Below are 17,776 nucleotides of genomic sequence, written 5' to 3'. Positions count from 1 at the left end.
CAACATATGCATAAAATGCATACAAATAACAAACCTGTGAAAATTTGAGCTCAGTCGGTCGTCGAAGTTGCGAGATAATAATGAGAAAAAAACACCCGTCACAAGAAGTTGTGTGCTTTCATATGCTTGATTTCAAGCCCTCAAAATCTAAATCTGAGGTCTCAAAATCAAATTCGAAGAAAATTACTTGTTTCTCAAATAAGAGGGAGCCGTTTCTCAGAATATTTTATACTATCAAAAGCCCCCCATTACTCATTACTAAGAAAGGTTTGAGGCTAATAATTATTTTGAGTAACTACCAATAGTGCCTTTAAACTGATGCATTAGTAGAGTTTTTACTAGACACAAGGATTAAACCACACTTATTAGACAAATTGAATCTTCTGTGCCTCAATGTGTTTCTTTATTCTGTTCTCCAGTTACTCCACAGTTCCCTCACTGTAACCTTACAGTGCATAAAAGTATTTCATTTATCTATTACAAGTGTGATCATGTGTGAACATGCTCAACTGTAGACTTGCGGACAAGTCGTTAAATGTCTGACGCAGTGATAGCATTCCAAGTCTATTCCGAATCTCCCCACGGTATTCTCGCGAGACTGCTGGCCCCCGCGAGACTACTGCTCTCACAACTCATTCCCATTTTTAAAACAGAAGTAGAAGTCGGCAAACCAGCAGTTCGCGCGAGAGCAGTGATCTCGCGAGATCACTGCCAAAACTCGAGTATCTCACCACGGCAGACCATTAACGACTTGTCAACAAGTCTAGCTCTACTAATGCCTTAACCCAAGATAATGCTTTAATTGCTGGAAATATTGAAACTTGAAAAACAGACAAGATCATAAGGGGTTAGTCTTGCATTTTCAACAAATTGTTGTTCACTTTTGAGGTTGCAATTTAAGGCTCTAAACTTATGCAGTCTACTGTAGCCTTCTATTTAAGCAGTTACAGAGATCCAGTCACGAGGAAAGATACCACTACGCCAGCCCGACCACAATTACTGCAACGAACCTTTGGGTTTTGAAATTCTGGGAGTTGAATCTTTAATTGAATCTTCTATTCCTAGTCAGTACTGTATTTTGTTTAAAGAAAATCATCTTTATTTATAAAAGAAGGTACATTATACCTCGAGAATCAAATCATCACAGAGGAATTTAAAACTTAACTGATTCTATAGACCAATCCGACAAAAATTGGTAGCGCCCTCTATTGGAAAAAATTTACAGCTGCGGTGTCTTTGAGCATAATTTAGGCACTGAAGTCACAGCAGCAAATGGCACGCGGTGCTCAACAATTGCGCCTGGATTGGTGTATTCAATTGATTCACATGTACATCCTCCAATTTAATCGAAAGAAAGTATAAATAAAATAATTTTATTTGAAATTACCAAGCAAAGTTCAATACTACCATTTGTACTACATTACCTTTTCATATAAAAGAAAAGAAATTAAGACTATCTTTTTCTTTTAAAAATTTCCGCTTCCCACTTTTTTCTTTTTAGTAACAATGGTTAAGAAGCTGCGTTAACTACAATAATTTGATTAAATACAAAAAAATGAGTAGTGTATAGTGCTGTTACTGCATCACAGGGTACCGATATAAACTATGGATACTATGCAGGGAGCTTAGCTGGTAACTCAAATGAGTATTAGTAAAGATATTTCCTTCTAACACAATGGGTGCGTTCGTTTAGCTTCCCTCGGTCATCCCTGGTCTGCCCCGGTTTGTTCGAATAGCTTTTGACGTCATTCCAGGGGCTCACCCAGGTCAGCCCCCAGTGCCCTCCTTGTGGAGTGGGTTACTTGGGGGCTGGCCCCAGGTAAACGACGTCACTACGAGAGCGATGAGTGGTCGTTCGTTTAGCTCTTGTCAGGGGCTCATCCGAGTGAGCACCGCGGGTAGACCCAGGGCAGCTAATCAAACGCACCTAATGCCTGCTAGTGCATGTATTCAACATCAAATAGGACAAAAAGGTGCCGCTCCATGCCCAAACCAGGGCCAAATTTCATAGAGCTACTTTAGCACAAAAAGGTAGCTAAGCATAGCTACATTATGCTAACCAGATTGAGGTTACCAGCCAAAATACCATGTCACATGTACAATTTGTCACTGGTATCCTGCTTATTTCTGCCGAGCAAAATTGTCTGCTGATGCAGCTCTATGAAATTCTGCCCAGGCACTCGTTTGCGATGGTATGTCAGCTTGATACTGGGTTTAGAACAAATCTTCATGTTACGGTAAAAATTATTATCCAATGCTATAATTTGGTCGTTAAAATACCCCAATAAGTCTGTGTACAAATTCAATGAATATATGTGCAGCTTGTACAGAACCAATAGTTAGTTTTATATTTATAGATTTTATTTTTTACATCATTGGAGGCGACCGTTAGACAATGAATTTATCTACCTCACCGACGTCCATTGTTGGTTGATCATTAACAGTGTACTGAATCTTGAACTTGAGTCGAACCTTCTCCTGTGGATCAAAGGAGAATCAATGGTCAAATCCAATGAAAAATGGTGGCTAAAGGTTGTGGGTTCATATCCCACCAGGGTAATATGCCTGTGGAATTTTTGACAGGACTTGGGGGAAAATACTGAGTATACAGTTCATTACAGACATCGATCTATCGGTAACACACAAACAGTGCATCAAATTTTTTTCTTCTAAAGGTCACTCTACAACCATGTTACTACAGACAAGCTCTAGGTAAAGTGTTAGTGACATAAATGGTTTTCTCAGCTATATTAGTAACTATTTCTTATATAGCGCATTTTACATTAACGTATCAATGCCTTGGTCATTTGGGCCACCCAGTAATCTTTCTCAGCTCCCCGGGATGTATACAGCCCTGAGCTGCCATGGCCAAATTTCTGCGCTAGCTGTGTAAGCTAAGAATAGTAACTAGAAGTATGTACGCGCACAAGCAAAAATTCTCTGCTAACCCGTGAAATATGCTTGACCCAAGTTCGGAATTCCCTGCTTCTATAAGCACAGATTCTGTGCTCAAGGCAACAGTGGACAAAAATCCCTGCACAAATCACATGCTTAGCATAGAGTGGCTGGCTTATAGACCAAGCTGGAGACTAACATTATCTCTACCTTTTGTGGGTTAGCTATGAGCATGACTTGGGTGATTGCTGATGGGGGTAGAATAGGATTAAAGGCTGGGAGATCAGTCGCCGATGGTGGCTGGAGTTTGACTCTCATCATCTGCAACACAAAATCAACAGAACGATAAAAAAAGTAGCAAACCAATTATAAGTGATATTTCAGGCCAGGAGTTTCACCTGTAAGTGGGCAAGGCCTTATTCATTTTCCAAAGGGCGCTTTCATTGGAATATCTTATAGTTTATTGGAAACTTCAGAAGGGGCACCAAGGCCAAGATCAAGGTACATATGCCATGGTCTCTGTGGCCTCTGTGTAATTCCAGACCTGATGTATGAAGTTTTGCATGGAGTGAATAGTACGAGGCAACTATTACTAGTTAACTTGCTGATAAAACCGTGTGTTAACTTCTTTTGGGGCCAGTGTTTGCCGATGTTATGGTGTTGACATTGCGGACAGCGAACTCTGCTCTTCTGCAGGAGAATACTGGACTGCTGCTGCTGCGTTACATTCTACCGCTTTACTCTACACTTCTGTTTAAGTACTGACTTTACCCTAACACAAACCCCAACATTTGTTTCAAGGAGAATTCATCAAAATCACAAGGGAGTAAGCTTTTGCAGGTGACCCCTCCCTCTACTGGAAGTGTCGTGGCCGAGCGGTTAAGAGCATTCGAACTCTGATATTTCTGATCAGCAGAGTGTGGGTTCGAATCCCCAGCCGTGACACTTGTGTCCTTAAGCAAGACACTTAACCATTGCTTCATCCTTCCTATGGGACGTAAAGCCGTTGGTCCCATGTGTTGTGTAATGCATGTAAAAGAACCCTGTGCACTTTTCGTAAAGAGAAGGGGGTTCGCCCCGGTGTTCCTGGCTGTGGCTGCTGTATGCACCGTAGCACCTTGTAAACACTTATAAGGTGCTAAATCATTGGGTCTCAAGATTCATCACTGCAATTACCTACCATTCTGAAAGTTTCTATATACTCAGCGCCTTGAGTACCTTGTTTGGTACATACGTGCGCTCTATAAGACTTCGATATTACTCTACGCTACTGTAAAAATACCCACACTTGTTTCATAGCCATAAAAGTTCTAAACCTAAATATACTCAGCAATAATACATAGTGTAATACATAATGCCAACACAAACTGAAACTTTCCACGATTTATTTTGTAAACTGTCTCACCGCTAACATTCAAAACATCTACTCTCTGGAAGTTTTTTAATTTGAACCAAAATCACCAAATGTATAACTTTTAAACAATTTGTAAAAGCTTACCTTCGGTACTGCTGCCTGAAAAACTACATTTTTTACAGGCGATGGATTCGTACTCATGGTGGAAACAACCAAAACAGTGATGTCAGGCCTCGGGACATTCTTTGCGAAGTGAAACACTGTTTTGATGAGGTTTTTCTCATATGCTGTGATTGGTGGCACAGTGCCTGCAAGAATAAACAGAAGAAACAAACAAGGTTCTTAATCTATGGCATAAACAACACAGAAAGGTGCTTGAAGAAGGAAACAGCAACATGGCCCGATTTTTGTCAAAAGTTTTTTTTTTTAATAAAAGTTTTCATGAATCATGAATTTTTGCTGCTGTTTCAAAGCAAAAATCACACAATTGTTAGCAGCAATATGTGAGCTTTCAGATTGAAACTAGTTTAAGGGGGTTTTAGGTTGTTGCTTTTTCTTCTTTCCACATTTACCAACCCTGTCTCTAAAGTATGTACTTGCTGCCCTCAAATCAAAAACACTACACAGTCGTCGTGTACAACTGATTGGCAGATAACTAGGCGTGACAATCCCTTCTCAGTATTCCTAGACAGGAACACCCAACCTACAGCCGTATAGCACTGATGCAAACACATTGCCGAGCGGTTAAGAGCACCGGATTCAAGCACTGGTGTTTGATCAGCAGGGTGTGGGTTCGGAATCCCGGTCGTGACACTTGCTACCTAAAATTGGGGAGGTAGTGCTTTCTGCTCTACCGGCCAGGCTTCGAACTGATGATACCCAAGCCAACATTCGTATGGACTGTAAAAGGAGTAACTCTGTTTCAGCCCTAGGAGTAGGTGACAATGTCCTCTGGAAAAAATAATTGTAGCCCACATCTTGAAGTGGCCTTCAGGCCTTGTGTGTCAGGCGACTTGCATAAAAAAAAAAAAACACAAGGAAGGTTTGGTATTGGATTGAACCAGCTTCACCAAGCCACTTAAAATACCACTCACCTGGCTGAATTGTTTCAAGCGGTACAAACATGTCGGCTAACGAGAGAACCGTCGCAATGGCTGGAGAAACAGCTGCAGGAGAAGCTGCTGCAGGTGCCACTGACTGTACTACAGACTGTGATGCCCCTTGTGACTGGGCTTGTGTTATCCCTTGCGTGGGTGCAGCTAGCACTTGTTGTGTAGGTTGAAATGTCGACATTTGTTCCTGAGAACTGCAAATATATCATCGAGGAAAAAATAGTGTTGAAACTTAACTCATGGTAAAGACTGGCTCAAATTGGATCTGCTTGATGAAATACCAGAAAATACAGAGCCTATGTATATCTATATGTGTATATAAATGTATATGAAAATCAAACAAGTTTAGGAGTAGGGGCATTAAAAAGAACATTAGTAAGAGTGTTAGTAGGAGAGAAAGTATGAGTCTGTAAGAGTAGGAGTTTTAGTAACAGGAATACAAGTTGGAATGTGACCTCTAGATCTTTATCAGGCTGCCTCCATCTTGGTCATGTACGTGGTATTGAATAACAATAATGAATGCTAATAATCATTTTGCAAATAGGAGCCAGACTATTTTGTTCTTTCAGCCTTGGAACGGTTACATTGATATCAATGGGAAATATTCAAGACGGCTGCACCATGATAAAGGTCTATAGCTTTGCGTCCCATCCAAAGGAGGCAAGTAATAATGGTTAAGTTGTTGCAAGTAATGGTGTAGTGGGAGTTTGAGTACAAGGAGGTAGGACAATGAGTATTGGTAAGAGTATGAGCAGCATGAGTAAGAACACTAGTACGAGTATAAGTTGAAGCAAGTGTGTGCAAGGAAAGATGATAGAATACTGCAACTGTTAAGAGATGCTCACCTCACACCCGGCTGCTTGGTTCCATTGACCTGTTGTTTCATCATACTCTTTCCAAGACTCTCCAGATCGGCAAATGGCGAGTGCACCCCACCCTGAGATGTTGCAGCCCCTCCCCCACTAGGGGGACGACTGTACTGGGGTAGCCTGACTGGTGCAGTATTAGTCCTGGGGTTCATTCCCATGGGTGTGGCCTGGGCGGTGTTCATTCCCATGGAAGTGGCCTGGGCGGGGTTCATTCCCATGGGTGCGGCCTGGGCGGGGTTCATTCCCATGGGTGTGGCCTGGGTGGGGTTCATTCCCATGGACGTGGTCTGGGCAGGGTTCATTCCCATGGGTGTGGCCTGGGCGGGGTTCATTCCCATGGGTGCGGCCTGGGCGGGGCGCACCATCATACCTGCTGCTCCACCTGCTGTTGGCATGGCCATGGGTGTTGGGTTTATTCTTGCCTGTAGGTTATTGACTTGTTGCTGACTATTAAATACAGAACCCTTTAAAAATGACAAAATTTCAAAAGTTCTTTTATTTTCCTTGAGTTTTGAAGGGAGTTGGTGATCATTTGATTAACGACATTGATTACAGTTTGGCCGAGTCAGGCATTCTGATTTTTCTTCAAGGGCAAATCTTGAAAACATACTAAAGAAAGAAGAATATTATAATTGTTTGGGGGCTAACCATCCTTACTCACAGCTAAGAGCTGAATTGCGAAGGACGCGGCTACAACGTGTTCGAGAAGCTGTCATGCAAGGGCGCCTTTGGCTGCCAGCCACATCAACTCATTATAACCACGGAGCACAGCCAAAGATCAAAAGTATTTGATTTTTTCTCATGAGGGAGGAAAACCGGATGGTCTGGAAAACCCTCATGGCACAGCAGAGAACTAACGCACAACTCAACTCACGTATGGCCCTGGCCAGGAATCGAACTGGGGTCACCTTGGTGAGAGGCAAGCACTTTACGCACAAGCCAACCATGCCACCCATGCCTGCCGAGTCAAGATACTATTATATACTCACAGGTTGTTGATTCATAAAGTTGTAGTTGGGCAGAGTAGATGTCGGGGCTGGCCCAAGCATATTCTCTAGAGAGGTTGGGCTTGTCTTCTGGGTGACAGATGTCCTGACGAAGCTTTGGGTCGTAGATGGAACCTGTGATGATGCTGTACTGATACCTATATGACAATTGGGAAAACAGTAAGAAAGAAACACTGCAGTTTCTATTAACAGACTGATCCCGCTAATTATTGCTAATCAGGGATTTTTTTAAGAGCATTTTCTACTGAAGCAGCTTGTATCAAAGGCCAAAAAAGAGCTCAGGCCAGAAATTGGGCCATGGAATTTAGCCATGGCTGTGGCAATTCGCTGCAACAACGCTAAAGAAGACTTTCCCGCACTCGGGCCAGAGCCACTTAAAAAGCCGTCAACTCGGACATGGTCTTAAGGGCAAAGTAAACCTTAGGGTTTTTCCCCAACAAATCTCCAAACCATCATTATTCAAAGAGAATTGTTCAAAAAAATAGTTAACACTTTCAACAGCTGCAGTGCTTCTCACCAATAATATTTGGAGTATTTACTAATCTATGGACCCTACCTGTAGGCGCTACAAAAATGAGATCTTTCAATAAATGTCATAGCCTTACCTAATGATGAGAGTTGATCCTGAAGCAGTTGGGTGCTAGACTGCTGAGTTGTTTGTGGTGCTGATGGCTGGACGTAAGCGGGGAATGGGGGCAGACCATCATTTGTGTGCGCGGGCGGCGGATCAAGCCCAGTCAGATCAAGCAATGAATCTGTGAAAAATGAACATAGTCATAATAAACTGCTGCCAACAGATAGGATTCAAACTGCCTGTAGCCACTAGATTTGTGGTCTAGTGGTGAGACATCTGCTCTAGCAATGCAAATATCTTGAGCTCAAATCCCACTAGAGTAATATGCCTGTGATTTGTTTTCACAAAACTCCGGAAGGTACGGAGTGTGCAGAGCTTTAAATATATCGGTGTATAAGGGTAAGTAAACATAGTAATATTCTTATTCCCTGAGGCAAAAATAAACATTTATAAAATGTTGTGATCTACAAAGACAGGTGTCAAACTTATGGGTCCCCCCCCCCCCAAGAAAAACCCCACAACCATTCACGCTGCAGATTTAGGACAGACAAGGTACGGTAAATAGTTTGATGTTGAGGCCTGGGCCTAACTTCATAAAGCTAATAAGTTGAGAGAGGCACCAGTCACCACAATTAACAAAATGTCTGCCAGTATTCCTTCTCTGTAAAGCAATACTTTTATGTGCTTGACAAGGTTTTGTGCTTAAAGGCTTTATGGAATTGGGGCCTGGTGGTCAGGGTAAGATGTTTACCTTCTGGTTGATTTGTTCTTACTGATGGAGCAGACGGCGGTGTGAAACTACCTTGCCATGGACTGGTTGGTGGAGGGGAGGAGGGCTGGTCTAGACTAGCCAAGCCAATCTTATCTTTGTAGACGTCCATTACTTTGACGAGGGAGTCATTGGTCTGCAGAACGTCAGCTACAATCAAATCAAATTCAAATATTTCATGAAAGAGACTGATGACTACAGCTTCCACAGTTACAACCTAACATCTTCTTAACACCCGGTTCAGACAGCGCTCCAGAGTCGCGCCAAACCAAATTGATGAATTAAGTACATTAACCTTACCACTAGTTTAAATTCCGTTAGAAATAAAGTTGTAAAATGAAAAATATAGACCGCAAGATCACACAGTTTTCAGAATAGGAAAGAGAACTCTTGAGGGTGCTATGGTGACCTTTTTGTGGTGGTTGCAAAAACACAAACAAACAATTTTCTCACTATCATCACTGAAATAAATGATGAATAAAAGGCTTAACAAAGTCTAAAGTCGGATTAGAAGTTTCTAATCCCCACTATAAACCCCCGCTGACACCATGGAGTATACTTACCGATACCATCGTCTTTTTCGTCACTGTCACTGGCTAATCGGAATAGATTGGGTCGCATCTTCTCACAGGAAATGTAAAGCTCCTGATACAAGGAAGTACAAAAAGAGATGATGAAAAAAAAAATGCAATTAATCCTTTTTTTTAATGCTGGTTCCCATGGTTTTCCTTCTCTGTCGGTATTCACTTACCTTACCTAACCCCACCCCAAAACAAAATTATTTTAAATTCCTTCATTTTATCACACTCCTTTCCTCTTTAACAGAGGTACCCCAGAGGTTTAACCACTCACCTTCATCAGTTCCATTTCCTGCTCGCTAGTCACCCCCGGCTGATAGTGCTCCATCATCTCAGTCAGTAATTTGACATTGTTGTTGCAGCTCTCCAGTTCGTTCATCCTCCTTGAGACCTTCTCTGTCTTCTTCTCATCCTCCTTCACCATGTTCTTGATGAGGCGGTTGGCCGCCTGGAGGTCATCGGGGTGTTTGCTCTTCAGGAGTCTTGCTAGAAGCTAGAAGAAAAAATTTAAGCCCCACTTATAACAATAATAATAATACAGGTACAAAAATGTCTTCTCATATCTCTCCCATCCTTTGTGGATCTTGCTGAGTAAACCAACGTAAAAAAACACAATTTACACTGGCTAGACATTAGTTTCAGAATTCAGTACAAGATCAACCTCCTGACATTCAAAACACTTCATGGTTCAGCCCCTACCTACCTTCCGAGCATGCTTCAGCACTGGCATGTCAGGCCAGGTCTGAGGTCATTGGGCGGCATGATGTGTGTTCCAAAGACTTGCCCTGCCACTTATGGTGATAGGACCTTTCCTAACATTGCCCCTCGCCTCTGGAACTTTCTGCCTAAATATCTAAGAGACAAACACGACATTTCCCACTTCCAACAATCTCTTAAAACACAGATTGGCCTATGAACACATCTGAGAATTCTTTGATTGACCTGTACCGGCACTTTGGATGTTTATAACCGGCTGTTTTCGGATACATTTGTGTGGGTTAGCTCACAACTTTGTTCCCAGGGGTGATCAATCTCCCCGCGCCATTTTAGCCTATGGACACGCGGATGCATTACGCGCACAAATGCACATCCAAAAACTCATAAAAATGCACCACACATATAAAGCTGGAAGTTGGAAAAGAGATAAACAGAGTTTCCTACTGCATTATGTTTTTTAACCAAAATGGCATTTATGAATGAAAATAAATAAGTGACTTGTTCTTAAACTGACGTTTAACTCTTGCAGGGTCGTGGCCGTGCAATAAAGGCCCTTGGCTTCGGGGCTCAGGCCATTATCGCACAGCCACGAACCTGCCGGTTATAAACGGTCATTTAAGAACTCGTGGCTACCATTTTATTCCCTTAAAATCAACAGATTCTTACCTTGGACTTCTCTTCGTCTTCAAATGTTGCATTTTTGGGTCTTGGAGGAGGTGGAGGGAAATATTCCTTATCCATATAGACAGGATCCTCTTTCACTAAGCCTATAAACCGAAACAAAAAGAAATAAAGTAGTAGTTTCGGCCGATTTTCTTTTACATTGGTCAGTACTTCATGAGCGGGACAGTTATTTTTATAACTATGGAGTCTCCTAAATTTTGAAATGTACTCCGTGGTAGTAGAATGAAAAGCAAAACCTTTTTCCCAAAGGACAAAAGCTACTCAGCAAAGTAGATAAATGCTTAGCGCTAAACCATAAAAATGAAAAAGTAACAACAAAAATGCCCCGCTAAGAACAACCTATTTATTTGATAGTTGTTGCACACAAGAAAATCATAGACTGGTGGAAGTAGAGATATTTATTTTAACGAAGTTTGGAGTCAATAGATAGTTGATAGGCCAAGTTCTTTTTGAGTTATTGTTCGGACTCCATGGGACAACACTTTGATAAGTGATCAGGGGGTCCACAAGCAACAAGTTTGAAAAATTATTCTACCAAGAGTCAGCTTACAAACCGAGCTCCCCTGAGTGATTTACTAAAATCACTCAAAACAAAATCCAACATCACATTTAAAGTCAAATTTCCAAACTGTTGGACTCAGATGACGACGATGTGATTCCATGTGGATTAAGTACAAAAGAGTTTACTCATGCTGCCCTCAATCCAACAGAACCAATCAAAACATGCAGTTGGATTCTGATGGATTTGGGATCACTCATACCTTGTTTCTTCAGCATTTGGTAAGCCTCAATGATTTTGGGTTCCTCTGGTAGGCCGGCCTGCCAGCTGTACATTATTTCAATTACTTTTTTCTGAACAGACGCAGGTGACTTTGATCCAAGGTACTGTGTGAGTATAAAATATATAAATTTACTATGTGTATTTCCGGTAATGGTTCAACAGTTGGAGGATTAAATTTCAAAGAAATAATTTGAGTAGGTTGAAGTAATTTTTAACTATAAAGAGCAAAACTAATAGGCATATCTCTGCAAAAGTTTTCTTCAGATTTATATTCAAGAAATTAATAATAAGAAAATTATACTTTTGTATTATATGAGATTTTTTAATTTATAAATAAGAGTTTGTCATTTGAGATTAGTGTTCATAAGATCTTCCCTTTCTACAATAAAGTTGGGTCAACTAGGAGTACATCCATCATTGTTGAAATGAAACCATTTCTCAGAAGTTTTATGATCACTTTTTTTTAACATTACATGTTTACATCTTTAGAATGCAATAATGTCCTTACCTTTGGTGATATTAATTTGATCAACTCATTTAGGAAGCGGAATTTACCCACTTGCCTATGGAAGGCCTCTCCGCAATTTTTCACACATGCCTCTATGACTGTTAGCCCCTATAAATGAACAAGATGCACAACAACAAAAATACTGCATTACCGTTATGTAACAAAATAATCCCACTCTAGTCAATTCTTTGTTCAACCCCAAAAACATTTCAAAAATTTACCCAGTCAGGTTCCCTTCTGGTTTATATTGATATCTGAAACAAAAAGTCGCATCCCCTTAAGGCGATCCCCTGGCTGCCGCTTCCCAGGTTGTATCGTAATTTGGGTGTGATCCCTGGCTACACGGCAGTTAACGGTTGTATGGCTTCTGACTGGCACCCCCGAACAAAGATATTGACAAAATAGGGACACCGCCAATATAGGGCTAGATAGCTCAGTTGGTAGAGCGCCGGCACGTTAATCCGGAGGTCGTTGGTTCGAATCCCACTCTAGTCAATTCTTTGTTCAACCCCAAAAACAAAATAAATAATCATCACTAAATGTCCTGGCAGTATGGCAATGTGCACTTCAAACCTTTTATTCGTTTACACATTTTTCCACAATCAGGCACCAGTGTATTTTAATGAATGTCTTGATTTGTATCGACCTTTGCCTGAACTTCGCTCCAATGTAGATCCATTTCACCTTACTTTTCCCATGACTCGTAGTAAGGCGGGAGATAGTACATTCACTGTAACAGCAGCTAAGGAGTGGATGAACTTCCCTCTTATATTAAATCTGCTCCATCAGTGGATGTGTTTAAGAAGGTTCGCAAGATATACCTCTTTCCTAATTGATTTGTTATTGTTTTTTATTTGTTTAATGTTTAATATATTGCTCTTTCTAGTGTAACCGCTGTGATATGGTTTTATTATGAATAGCATACCTAAATGCATAATAATAGTTATAACATAATAATAATAGCAATGTCCTGATCCATTTGTCTAGTGGTCCGACTGCAGGACTTACAATCACAAGGTTGTGGGTTTGAATTCTAACCGCTGGTTTCAAGTTGACCAACAAAATATTTATTGGGAACAAATAGATGACGTTCTCTCTTGCCTAAACGCATAACATTTTGATTGAGCATTGTCCGATAACAATGTGCGAGAATACTCAAGAGTAGGTTCCTGCACAGTACTGGAAGATGATGAGACAGTTTCGACCACAGCCATTTTTTTGTTGACATTCCTTTCATAGCTTTACAGAAATTAAGAGTTGTTTTCAGGCTTACCTGCATAGCTTCTCTTTCTTGAGGAGATTGGATCTTGTGACCAAGGAGTCTACATGCAATCTCTGGCCTGGAAAACAAAGCAACAATTCAATCGAATCAACTCAATACACATCAATTCAACCGAATATGTACAGCGCATAGCCAGCAAGATGATACTTCAGAAAAAATACATGAAACAGCCTTATCGAGAAAGACTGAAGACTCTGGGTCTTATGTTTGTCTGACAGAAGAGCTTTTTTAAACATGTGCTTTATTGTAAAACTGTTGATGTCCACTCGGTATAGTTTTATGAATGACTTAACTAATCTGTCTAAAGTTAACTCCCGTCACACAGAATTGCTCACTTTTCATCACCTAAAACCTCGGACGGATGCTTATAAATTTTCTACGATTGTTCGCTTTCCTAAAGTGTTCTCTGAGCTCACATTGGATACCAGGAACGTTTTGATTTTGGAGGGGTACAAGTCCTTTCGTATGAAGCTGAGGGGGGAATTTTTAGTATGTTAATAGTGCTAGTCTGTCCTCGGGCCCAGTGGGTTTGGCATGAATCTTTTTATTTCTTGAGGGTTTTTAGTCCATTCTGTGGTTTTAAATTTTTTATTGTTATCCCTTCCTTTTATCGCTGCCGTGTTTTGTTGTGGGTGTAGTGTTTTGTTTTTTATAGTCTGGTTTTGCTCGTGTTTTAATGATTTCTTTTGTGTGATTTAAAAATGTTTCAGTGCAATCACCTTTTCATATAATTATATTTCTATCGTTGGCAGGGGTCTGGTTTTACACATCTTTTCATGACAGTTTTATACTTTTGTTTTAACCTTGACACAAAGTGTGGGCCTTTGGACAACACTGTTTACCGAAAGTGTCCAATGGCTTTAAGGCACTTAGCCTGCTAAATACTTAGTCTGGCCACTAATGGTGGTATGATTAAAAGCTGTCCAATGGGTGACAACGAGTGACATGGACAGTTGGCATTTAAACAACTCACCCTTCCAGCTCTTTGTTAACCCTATCACAGAAGTTCATGATGTATTCCCAGTCTTCATCTCTGTTCATTGGATTTGTTGCTTTATCTGAAAATTACACAAAAGAAAAGTATAGATTAATTTCTTTTTCCAGAACATAGGAAAGTCCCAGTGGTAACTTCCCTCTTAAATGGTTTAAGTAACCCGCGCTGACAGTATTAATGAGGGTACAAACATTTCAAATGTTGCTTTAATGTTTAGTCCACCCACAGCCCAGTCAGTCAGTGAATGACGCCGTGAGTTAATTGACATGATTGGGATCATTCAAAATTGCAGAGCTCAGTACACATCAAGAAAAATTAATTCTGAGCATGGAGGTATGATTTCCAAGGAAGCTGACAATTTTGAATTGAAGTTATGTCATTTAATAATGTTATTTATTTAAAAATCCAAAACACTAAGGGCAGGCTAACCACCTTCAATTTTGAATCGCTTTCTATAAATTATTAAAGCTTAATTTTAAGAACAAATTGGGTCGGCTGTATGGTCAAGGATTCAGACCATGGCCACACAAATCAAGTGGGTCTAAGTACCAGTTTACTGCAGTCTGCATGTGCTGCTCTCCTCCATACACGCACAGAGAGGGAGGGCGCATTTGTGCAGCAACTGGGTGAGAGTTCATAATTCCATGTTTTATGGCTTTGATCATGGGGAAGACAAAAGAATGCACAGCCCCTTAAATAAAAAATAGCTGGTGGAGTGGTGGTGCCTGGCAAAATAAAGTTTAGTAATAGTAGGATCACATATTTAAATTTAAAGAAAGACCACAATATAAAGTAACCTACCTGCCTACCAGTACTTTTTGTTAAAAATACAGGACAATAAACACAACTTATTAAACTACTAAAAAAAAAAATGTTATTCTTTATTGATAAAAAATATATAAAGAAAGGATACACACCTATATTCCGACACCGCTATGTTCCGACACCCCTATGTTCTGACAACTCAGCCTATATTCCGACACCCCTATGTTCCGACACCCCTATATTCCGACACCCCTATGTTCCGACAACTGAACCTATATTCCGACACCCCTATGTTCCGACACCCCTATATTCCGACACCCCTATGTTCCGACACCCCTATGTTCTGACAAGTTGTTCCCGCAAATTATTACTCAGTTGATCAATTACAAAAACACAACTTGAATTACGCAAGGTTTCCCAGTAATTTTCGACCAGGTTTAGGTTTGAACATTCATAAAATGAATCTGTACTATTTTAAAATGTGATGGAATCACGCATGCATTTCATTTTTTTGTTTGTGGTTATACACATGAGTATGGCTCCCCGAGGTAGCTGGCAATAAAATACTTGGTACTTTACTATTGTTAGGTGCGTGTCCGTGTTGATAACATTTCATGAGCCTTCAATTAATAAAAATTCCAACCCTCTCCTGCGTTTATTGCGCCGATGTGCAATTTCTTTCCTTTGCCCCCCCCCCACAACCACTTTTGTTTTTAATGATAATAATAATAATAATAATAATAATAATAATAATAATAATTTGTTTACATTTAATAACAACAAATAATTCAGTCCTACCACCCCCTCCATTACTCAGTCCTCTTCTATAGAAACCGAATATTTGTAATAGCAGAATCTTGTTATACAAATTAAAATCCTTTGAGGGACTACATAAAGATAAGTTACCGGTACGTTCATGAACTAAATTGCAAACATGTGTAGTTTCTTCAAGTCACATCGTTTTTCTTTAAAATAAATGGCTAACACAAAATATTGGTACAGGTTGTCGGAACATAGGGGTGTCGGAACATAGGGGTGTTTGGGACATTGGAATATAAGGGTGTCGGAACATAGGGGTGTCGGAATATAGAGGTGTCGGAACATAGGGGTGTCGGAATATAGGTTGCGTTGTCGGAACATAGGGGTGTCGGAACATAGGGGTGTCGGAATATAGAGCAGTCACCTAAAGAAATTACCCTACTAAACTGCACTGGGCATGCTGGGTACTGCCATTGTTATTGTTAAAAACAAAACCCAACGTCTATCACCAGTATTAATTAGTGTACTGTTTAAGGGTTACGTGGGATAACTTTCCGTATGGCGCCACCACTTTTTCACTCATTTTTACAAAAAGGGATATGTCAATCAGGTAAATTAGATACTATATTATTTTATTTCGAATGAAAAAGTGGTGGCGCCATACGGAAACTTTTCCGTTACGTGTAGGAATGGCATGACAGCAGCTGGGCTAGCCCAATAAATTGGTCAAATCCAGCACAGGGTACGGAGTGGATTGGACCAATTTATGGAGCTACAGCCAGCTGGGAGTACAAAAGGGCATACGCCCACCACAGCCGGCCTGCTGTACACAGGCAGTCTACACAACCATCCATTATACATTAGCATTACAAAAAAAAAAACAAAAAAAAACATCACACTGCTCACACACAGTGCATAATTACTAAATTAGTAGTTGCATGTAAAATAAAAATGTGAAAACCTTCCAGTCAAGCTTTAGGCAAAGTCTTAAATAGCAACTTATGCTCACAAATTTAGCGCATAAATCATCAATACTTAGGAAACGAGAACTTACTGAGCAACGTTTCCAGTGTCTCGCTTTCGTCAACGGACGCCATGTTGAATTTCAGCCAATACACCACCGCTGATGTCACATGTAATGCATGCAATCTTTACGTGGATGTTTATGTGACAGGGGTTTGTTAAAAACGTGTTCTTTTTTTACACGTCTGATAACACTGATCTTCTTAATGAATTGTCAACCTCGTTTCACTTCTGAGCTCGACCCCACAAGAAAATGATGGGCGGGGTCGGAGGGCGGTAGAGTAGGAGGAGTGTGCATGCTGAAAGTGCGGAAGTAAATTTTATGCAGTATACACAAAATAGTATACATGTAACAGCAAATCAAAATACGAAAAACTACACGAAGCGGAGTTACAGAAAATTTTGTTCTATTCTTTCTGACAACAGTTTGAATAACTTCAGTATCTTTAAAAATAAACTTGTCCCGCCACTTCCCATCCCACTTGACATTTGTTTTGTTCAAATTAAAAAGTAGCTAACAAGATGTCCTTTAATTATAAAAAAAAAAAAGAGCCGGCATTTCAAGAAGAAAAATAAGATTTAGAAAAAAGGGGAAGGGGATAATGTGGTAAAAAAATTCGAAAAAGATAAAAAGGTTAATGGTGAAAAATTAAAGGGAAAGTGACAAGAAAGGCCAAAAGGATGCGAAATTGTAACCCCCCCCCCCCCCCAAAAAAGGTAAAATAAAAGGGGCAACAGGGAAAACAAGATAAACGAAAATGAAAAAAAAAAGAAAAAAAAGGGCCGGGTCTCGCTGTCTTGTTCGGGCTGCATGCCGCTACCTATTCACGAGCGCAATCCCGCTACTGCTCCACACGGAGACTTTTGCCTGCTGCGTTTCCGCCCTGGGCCGGTTCGTCCCTCATTAAACAACCTGGTTATCCTGGCCTCCGCCAAGCTAACCATATCGGTGCCGAGCTTAGCGTGGACGCCCGATCGCCATAGAGCAACGACATACAGGACTCCCGAACTCAAACGATCCACCAACCCCGGCTTCCATGTAACTGGATTACAGGTGCACGCCACAACACCCAGCCGTCAGAACGAGGGATTTTTGCGTAGATAA

General features: G+C 40.6%; 1 protein-coding gene across 1 annotated transcript; it reads right to left on the bottom strand.

Annotated features, from left to right (window-relative positions):
- Nucleotides 1-387: 387 nt before the first annotated feature.
- Nucleotides 388-16,862, bottom strand: LOC139944442 (ADP-ribosylation factor-binding protein GGA1-like). Its single transcript, XM_071941462.1, has 16 exons — nt 16,703-16,862; nt 14,104-14,188; nt 13,122-13,188; nt 11,849-11,956; nt 11,321-11,444; nt 10,542-10,642; nt 9,433-9,651; nt 9,144-9,225; nt 8,563-8,730; nt 7,843-7,992; nt 7,220-7,374; nt 6,207-6,694; nt 5,344-5,555; nt 4,394-4,557; nt 3,106-3,216; nt 388-2,478 (listed from the first exon to the last, which is right to left on the bottom strand). Exons 1-16 carry the CDS (start codon nt 16,743-16,745, stop codon nt 2,389-2,391), a joined length of 2,367 nt encoding a protein of 788 aa, XP_071797563.1. The 5' UTR covers nt 16,746-16,862; the 3' UTR covers nt 388-2,388.
- Nucleotides 16,863-17,776: the final 914 nt, after the last annotated feature.

The sequence above is a fragment of the Asterias amurensis genome, chromosome 11, assembly GCF_032118995.1.
Source record: "Asterias amurensis chromosome 11, ASM3211899v1".
NCBI lineage: Eukaryota > Metazoa > Echinodermata > Asteroidea > Forcipulatida > Asteriidae > Asterias > Asterias amurensis.
The sequence above is the reverse complement of the archived record's forward strand: the minus strand, read 5'-3'. Positions and strand labels throughout refer to the sequence as shown.

What these genes read in the sequence shown, in the direction of transcription:
- LOC139944442 (XM_071941462.1), bottom strand. Translation starts at nt 16,745, where the DNA reads ATGGCGTCCGTTGACGAAAGCGAGACACTGGAAACGTTGCTCA. An exon ending in GACACTGGAAACGTTGCTCA is followed by an intron (nt 14,189 to 16,702) that starts GTAAGTTCTCGT and finishes TGTAATTTTCAG; the next exon opens with ATAAAGCAACAAATCCAATG. An exon ending in CGAAAAAGACGATGGTATCG is followed by an intron (nt 8,731 to 9,143) that starts GTAAGTATACTC and finishes ATTTGATTGTAG; the next exon opens with CTGACGTTCTGCAGACCAAT.